Source organism: Camellia sinensis, chromosome 7 (genome assembly GCF_055761805.1).
Source record: "Camellia sinensis isolate YWXY chromosome 7, ASM5576180v1, whole genome shotgun sequence".
NCBI lineage: Eukaryota > Viridiplantae > Streptophyta > Magnoliopsida > Ericales > Theaceae > Camellia > Camellia sinensis.
In genome coordinates this window covers 17,930,866-17,939,851 of record NC_138967.1, presented here as the reverse complement: position 1 = coordinate 17,939,851, position 8,986 = coordinate 17,930,866, and the positions used below count along the sequence as shown (strand labels likewise).

The 8,986-nt window shown below is 26.6% G+C and overlaps 1 protein-coding gene across 1 annotated transcript; it reads left to right on the top strand.

The window, feature by feature from the left end:
• Nucleotides 1–669: 669 nt before the first annotated feature.
• Nucleotides 670–1,538, top strand: LOC114281705 (uncharacterized). The gene has a single exon (XM_028224257.2). The coding sequence runs from the start codon at nucleotides 980–982 to the stop codon at nucleotides 1,493–1,495; it is 516 nt and encodes a 171-aa protein (XP_028080058.2). The 5' UTR covers nucleotides 670–979; the 3' UTR covers nucleotides 1,496–1,538.
• Nucleotides 1,539–8,986: the final 7,448 nt, after the last annotated feature.

Genomic DNA, 8,986 nt, shown 5'->3' with positions numbered 1-8,986 from the left:
ACCCAGCTCTACCATCCAATTTAGTGACTATTTTACTATAATTTTTTTTCCTAGTTACGAACTCCACCATCTCGTCAGTACCAATCCATGAGTTTATTTTTTTATTTGTATTAATATGTGTATATTATTTTTTTTAAAATTTTTTGTTGATAAATAATATTACCATTTTAACTTTTTGAATAATTTTTTATCTTTTTAAATTTTTTAAGAATTATCAAACTTGATTTTAATTTAATCATAAGAAGATATCTACCACCAAAATACTTAATAGATCTGGTCCACACGTTAAAAAAAAGGGTGCTGTTATGGTGTGTAACCCTTTAAGGTTGTACACCATATGCAACCAACACAAAAGGTATAAATGGAAGGTGTAAACATAAAACAGGACAATAAACAAAAAAATATAAATGTAAGGTATAAATTACACAATTAAAAAAAGTCCTAAAAAAAAACACCAAATATCAATTGAAGTACTATACCCGTAACTCCACGGCCCAAAAAATTCGATCTTGACTCACCCCTAGAACGCGTCCACGAGGTCAACACTCACGTGGTCATTCGAATTAATGATTCATTCTCAAACAAATAGTCAGTCTGCTTCAGCTGGTCAAGATAGGCTGCAGACATTTTTTTTTTTTTTGACTGTTTGTTGATAATTTATTTGAGTAGAAATGATCCATTCCTTTAATTTAAGAGTTTTAAAAGGACATTAATAATGTAAAAAATTAAAAAAAAAAATTAAGATCAAAATATCACATCACATAAGACTCACACACTAATTAAAACTATTAAAATTCTTAATTTAGAACTTCCAATCTGTTTTTCTTTATTTTAGAATGATGGAGGAAACTAACATCACATTAGCCTCCATATATAAAACACTCCATACTCTTGAGCTAAACTAGCGTATACCCATTTGAATTAAACCAATTGGGCTTAAAACCATCTTCAAATTTCCAATTTTGCAAAAAATTAGACAATGGACTCATCCAAAATCTCTCTAAGGCCATTCAAACTCTCTGATGCCGACGATTTCTTATCATGGGCTAAAGATGAGAGAGTCACACACTACCTAAGATGGAACAAAATCACTTCCCTAGAAGAGGCTCTCAAGTACCTCCAAGAGGTTGCTATACCTCATCCATGGCGACGGTCCATATGCCTCGATGACTGTTCTATTGGGTACATTTCTGTCAGGCCGGAGTCTGGCAATGATCGGCACAGAGCGCGTGTTGGGTACGCAATCGGTGCCGAGTATTGGGGGAAAGGGATAGTGACAGTGGCATTGAAGATGGCTATGTCAAGTGTGTTTAAAGAGTTTGCATATTTGGTGAGAGTTGAGGCCTTGGTGGAGGAAGAAAATAAAGGGTCTCAAAGGGTGCTTGAGAAAGTTGGGTTTACGAAGGAAGGTTTGTTGAGGAAGTATGGGCTTAATAAAGGTGAAATTAGAGATATGTTTGTGTACAGTTTCTTGTCAACAGATAAGATTATGTGATTTCTTTCGTTTAACAAATAATACAAAATACTTTTAATTGTTATGATTTTCTTCTAAAATATAGATTTTATTATATTTTTAATGCTACATTTAAAAATTGAGATTTCTCAGACTTTTAATTTGTTCAGTTTGGACTTTTGAATTTATTCACACGTTCCATTTTGATTATCTAAGTGGATAAATTTTACCCGTTGTGGATTAACTCAGGTGTGTGGATTACTCTCCTTTTATTTCAAAATAACTACATAGTCCTTTTATGGTTTGTACACTAAAGTGCACTCCGTTAATAATTTAATAAAAATGACTAAAATACTCAGGCATATATGAATATTTTTGTTATGTGCTTGGAGGGCAAAATCTATTTTTACTCTTTGTGCTTTATTCTATGTGCAATTTACTTTATTAAATTTTGAAAATAAGCACATAAGCTCCTTACAACTGGCATGTGTTTTACACTTACAGTTAAATTGGACGGAATGTTTAGTAGTACATTTTAATCCACAAATCACAAGAAAATTAGTATGTTTGGTTTGAGTTTTTTAAAAGCTGAATTTTTTGATTTTCTTGTTTTTTTGTTTTTAATGAATATTTTTAAAATTTTAAACATTTTTTATATTTTTTTAGATGCACCTTACTTAGATGTATCTAAAAAGTAAAAAATTTGTGAAAAAATATTTTTAAAAATTAATAAATACATAAAAATATAAAAAAATGTACTGAATTCTCGTTTTTTTTTTTTGTATTTTTGGTATTTAGTGAATTTTTAAAAGGTTTTTTTCAATTTTTTTTTAACTTTTTAGATATATGTATGTTAGGTATGTTTAAAAATTAAAAAAATTGCTCAAAATATTAAAAAAATTCAGTAAAAATAAAAAAATATGAAAAATAAATAAGTAAAATTTTCTGAAAAATATTTAAAAAAAAAGGATAACCAAGCATAATTATTTTCAAATGAGAATGGGGTATTCCGTACAAGGGTCAAATCATAAGATAGTAAAGCGAAATTTGCTCTATTTAATTTATTCATTTTATGTGAACTATTCATGAAAAAAATAAATAAATTAATCTAATAATCTCACTCAATGATTTCAACATATTTGTCTTAAAAAATGGACAATTGTGATTTTAAGTATATGTTATTTATTTTTTTTAAAAACAAATATGATAAAATGATTGGACTATAATTGCCAAATCCAAAAGATTTTCTTTTGTATAAATAAACAGTGCTATAAAATAAAAAAAAAGGATCAAATTATAAAATGAATAAAGATTGAGATCCCCTCTTGGGGGTTACCCCCTTAACCCCTTTAGTTTTGATTGATCAACTTTTCTTTTTTTTTCTTTTTTTTTTCTTCTCATCCAATCCCCAACCTCCATGTGTGTGAGGGGGTTGTGGGGGTGGGTGTTTTAAGGAGATCTAAATCAATGCCCTTATAAAATAAAGAAACCTAATATATAGGGGTGCTTTGAGAAGATAGTTAAAAGTTGACTTTTTAACTTCTTCTTTTTTTGTGAGAGAGTGAATTAAAAATTGAAATGTAACTTTTAACCCACTTCTTAAAATAGGTCATTACTCTAGACCAATCAATGTCAACTACTACCATTTGGTACATTCTTTGGGGGACCCATTTTCGAAGGAAAATGTTTGATACCATAAAAAAATATTCATAATTATGTGGTATTTTGAGAAGATAGTAAAAAGTTAGTTTTTAAATTTTTTTTTTTATTGTGTTTATGTGAGAGGTGATGTGATCCAAAATAGGTTAAAAACTGACTTTTAACATTTTTAGTGTGTTCCCAAAACACCCCTATATACCTAATAGCTACTTTTTAGCTTTTAACCCATTTCCTCTCTCAAAAATAAATAAATAAATAAATAAATAAAAATAAAATAAAAATAAAAACCTTAAAAATAGTAAAAAAAAAATCAATGTTTCACCATCTTCCTAAAACACCCATATATGTCAACTCTGAATTTATTACACATTTAATGATATGAGAGTTAACTCCTTACGCGAGTGAAAATGTGAATGTGTAACATTGCTCATTTTCAAATTGCATTTTGTTTTGAATAAGATCTACAATCTTCATGATGAATGCACTTAGGTCCCGTATGTTTTGAGAGATAGAGAAAAGATTGGAATTGGGGTATGATCCACTAATATTGTGTTTGTTTTGGGAGATGGAGAGAGGATTCATAATCTTAGGATGGGCTTGGAGAAGGGATTATGATGGAGGCTTGGGACTTGGTATTAGAAAATAGTCTGCCGAATTATTTATTTATTTTTATTTTTTACATGTTGGGTATTTTTTTTTTTTGAACATTAATGTTTAATTTTTTTTTATATTTTTTGTTAAGTAAAAATCATAGTTTTATTTGTTTTATTTTTTTTTTTTTTTTACATGTTGGACATTTTTTTTTGAACATTAATGTTTAATATTTTTGTGTTTTTTTTAATTATTTTATTATTTTATATAAAAATAATTTAACAATCTCTACACCAACAACTATTATCAAAACAAATACAATTTTACTTAATCCCCTCACTATTAACCCCTTCTATTCTACCTCTAAAAACAAACGGGCCCTCAATGTACTATTTTGTAAAGTTGTGTGTTTGTAACATTATCGTAACAATAAGCATGAGAATTCAGATTTACAATCTTAGATTTGGGTCAAAAATAGAGTATGCGTTGGAGATTAAAAATGTGTATTGTGAGATCTGTATACAAAATGAATCTAAACTACATATTAGTGTTTCTAAGTAATTTCTGGATAAAATTTCTAGTTTGTAAAATCTCTATAACATTATCTCAGAGCTTGTAATGATTTTTTTATTTTATTTTAAATTTTAAATAATAATTAATTCTCATTATTATTTTTTAACTTTTAGATGATATAATAGAGAGACTATCAGTCCTGTAATGTTTTGTCGTAGCATGTTTTTTCCGTAGTAATGCTTATTTTAGCAACTTTCAATTTTAAAAAGTTAAAATATTATTAATTTTTTTAAATTCTTAAAGGTAAACTACCAATAGGTCATAATAGTTAGATTTAATTTCTATCAAGTCTTATTGAAAATAAGTCTTAGTAAAATTATCCCTAAAAATAATTTTTTTGTGACAATTTTTTATATGTCGCTAAAAATTGATAATTAGTGACTTTTTTTTTGTCATGATTTTTATAAATTGTCGCTAAAATTTACAATTGGTGACTTTTTTAATAATAAAATTTTCATATAGGACCTATTTGACAATAAGTTCACTTAATAGGACCTACACGTAAGTATCCCTATCCTTAATGCATTAAAGTTTTATAATGAGAGAATTTTGACCAAATTCCCCTATATAATTTATATAAGGGTTTATTACACTTCATACCCCTAAATTATTGTCATATTATTCAGTTAATCCCTAAACTATTGAGTAGTCTACTTAAACCCTAAAATATATAAATTAAAATCTATTTAGTCGTTAAATTATCGATTGAATCAATTACGTGCCCAAAATATATAATCCAAACACATTTAGTTCCTAAAAAAGTTACAAAAATAAAAAATATGTTCATAAGTATTATAAATTAGTAAAAGATCTTACCTAATTAAGATTTTATTGCAGGAAAATTTTAAAATTTTATTTTGTCTTTAAAAAGTATTTTATTTCGTTGTGTGTTTAAAATAGTATTATAGTCTGGTTTTCAGTTTTGCCAATAAAATTATATAAGTATTAGATATACTAAAAAAATAGAATTAGATAATTTAAATAATAATACTTTACTACAAATAATAATAGAATAAAATAATACATTAATTAAGTTATAAAAATAATTTAGCAAAAAACTTAAAAATAATTAATTAGAAATTATAAATGAAATTTGACATATAATACTAGATAAAGGCAAGAATGTAACTATTGTAGAAGATAAGTAAGAAAATACTATAAATAATTACCGTACTCTTATAAAGAAAATTCATCATAAGAATTGAAGCCCACTTTCAAAGAAAAAATAAAATTTTGAAGTGTTTTTGAAATAAATTTTTAACTAGATAGGGTCTTTTACTAATTTATAATGCTTATGGACTTATATTTTATTTTTGTAATTTTTTCAAGGATTAAATAGGTTTAAATTAAATACTTTAAAAACTTAATAGATTCAATCGATAGTTTAGGAACTAAATAAATTTTAATTTATATATTTTAGAAATTTAGTAGATTCAATAGACAGTTAGAAATTTTATTAATTCTGTTAGAAATTTGATTTATATATTTTAGGAATTTAGTAAACTTTAACTTGTTAGAAATTTTATTACTTTAGGGAGTTATTTTTTCTATTAATTTTGTTAAATAAAAAATTATAAACAAAGAAAAATTTATAATTTTTAAAATTACAAAAAAAAATATTTTTTATTTTAAACATGTCTCAGAAAGTGTATTTGTAATTTATCTCAAATTTTTATAGAGAAGCTAATTTTAGGAAATCAAATACACTTGGTTGATGGGGGACCTCCAATCCAATTTGCAGTATCGGCGGGTGGAAAAGCAAGCTAGTTTAACAGCAAAGAACCAACCTTTTATATGAAATTGGGCAAATTACAAACATATAACTATTTGAGATTTGTTAAAAATATGAATTGTTTTATGAAATTTGAAAATTAGAAATATTTTATTTATCAGAATTTTTCATTTAATAGACTTAACAAAATATTAAAATTTCTAACATCATTTCTATATACAATAAAAATATCAGAATCATAAATTGAAATACATTTATGAAATCATCAAAAACTAGTATTAGAGTTCATAGTTGATTAATGAAACTGATCATTTATTATGCGATTAAAAATTTAAAAAAGAGGGACGTAATGTCTAAAATTATAAGAGACAATTAATATTTTAAGTAAATCTTATGACGTATATTTATAATTTATCTTATAAAAAAATGTGTTTGGTAGAGTTTTCAAAATTTAATTTCACCTTTACATTCTAATGCTATGTTTGGTTTGAGTTTTTAAATCACGATTCCAAATCAATTTCAAAATATATTTTGAAAACATGTTTGGTAAAGCAGCTAATTTTTGAATTTTTGGTTTATCCAGTCATCCACTCGGACATCCTCTCGGATGTCCGGAGCAATATATATATATATATATATATATTTGCAATTGCCAATCGCCAACTGTTATTTTCGGAAGGGGGGAAATTATATTTGTTTTTAACATTTTTTAAATATAAAAATTATTTTTTTAGATCAAAATGACAAATTATTTTTTGAATTGAATTTTAAAAAGAGTTTGATTATGAGTTTTGAATAGAATTTTGGATAGAGTTTTGAGTCGTGTGTTTAGTTATGAGTTATAAGATTTTTCAATTAAGTAGGTGTTTGTCATGCACTAAAAAATGTACTTTTTTTTGCATACATATACTTATTTGGGTTACATCAATCAACATATCTTCTCTACTTTTCTACCCAACATCTCTACTTGTCTACACATTTTTTTTTTTATAAAAATTTAAAATTCAACTTTTGAGTTTTGAAAATTCAACTCAGGAGTGGTCACATCAATCAACCACTTCTGAGTTTTGAAAAACAACTTTTTTTATTTTATATGTCATATCAAAAATTTAAAACTCACAACCAAACAATTTTTTTTTTCAAATCATAATTCTAAACCTCACAAACTTAAAATACAACTCTATTTTCAAATCATAATTTTAAAACTCTATCAAACACTACCTCAATCCTAACCCAAGTTATTGATTTGATTGTACGTCAATTTTACCTTTTCTTTTTGTACTAGAAATCAAGTTTACGAATCCTATGCATTCATTAACTTTCTTCCTAGGTCTATATGCATATACTGGCCATAAATTCGTACTATGAACGGAAAAAAAAAGAAAATTAAATTTTATATATATATATATATATATATATATATATATATATATTTATAAAAGTTTATAGGGTAAATTACACTCACCTTTCCTGAGGTTTCTGCAAGTACATGGACCTTCCCTGTGGTTTGAATAATTACATAAACCTCATCTACTTTACCTGACATTCTTCAAATTCTCTCATCCCGTCAAATTGGCACAAACGACGTTAGTTAGTTACATATACTAAATGACCTTATTACCCTTGCTTTTGAGGATGAAAAGACAACAATACCCTTTCTAGCCTAAATCCCTAAATCCCTAAATCCCTCTCTATTCCAAAACACAGTTGAATTTCTAAGAGAAATGAGAGAGAGAGAGAGAGAAAGAGACGGAATCTTGGAAGAAGAGTGATCGAAGTGAGAAAACAACGAAGAATTTCCTGGATTTGGTTTGGTCATCGTTGCTAGGATAAAATGTAAAAGAGATTGATCGGTGACAAGTTGTTTTAGGGCTTCCAAGTAAGACTTCGAACTTTTTATACTTCGATTATGATAATTTTGAGACGAAATCTTAGAAGAAGAGTGATTGAAGTGAAGAAATGAAGAAGAATTTCCTGGATTTGGTTCGATCATTGTTGCTAGGACAAAATGTAAAAGAGATTGATCGGTGACAAGTTGTTTTAGGGCTTCCAAGTAAGACTTCGAGCTTTTATACTTCGATTATGATAATTTTGAGTTTAGGGTTTATGATTATGTTTGGTTTTTCTTCATTTTTACGGAATTTCTGGTTGTATAGGTTTGGTTTATGAAATGTATGTCTTAAGGGTTTGATTCGAAAATATACATTTAGGGTTTTTATGTTTGTCCAAAATTTTTCATTTAGAAATGGGGATTTGTTAAATACTAGTATAATAATAGTGTAATTTAGGACTTTTGTTAGATTTTGGGGTGTTGAAATTTTCTGATAGTATGGGTTTAAAGTTTTTGTTAATTTTGTTAATTTTCTGTCAGAAATACTATAATTTAGTTTTTTTTCCCTCATTCTATATCTTCTGATTGTTAATTTATTGTTAGAAATAGTTTTCTTTTCTTGATCTCATAAGAAATACTGAAAATTAGGAATTTTGGTTTATTTATAAAATTTGGGTTTTTTTTTTATTTCTTTCTGTTATGAAGTTGGGGCTTTCTTCTTTTATTTCTGCTACTTATGAATTTTTTTAGATGTAATCTGATATCAGTTCAATTTTGTTACATTTGGATGAATAATTGTTGAATGGAGTAGTATTTTTATAATTAATTGTTACTCATTATGATCACAGTATGGCTGCATTCCCTTATTTTGATTTAATAATCAACTACAAAGGCAAAGTAAGTAGAATATATGAGGTGGACCCAAATATGTATTGCTACATTGATGCCTTGAAGGATGTGACTGAAACAGTCATTTCTCACATTGATTGTAGTGAAGCAATAGCTATCACATTGCATTGTGATATGCCTGGTACTGAGAATAAGAGATTAATAGAAAATGATCTTGATGTATTGGATATGTTTTATGTGCAAGGTAGGAGTAAAACAATTGCCTTATATGTAGATATTGCATATTGTATTGGAAAGG

What these genes read in the sequence shown, in the direction of transcription:
- LOC114281705 (XM_028224257.2), top strand. Translation starts at nt 980, where the DNA reads ATGGACTCATCCAAAATCTCTCTAAGGCCATTCAAACTCTCTGATGCC.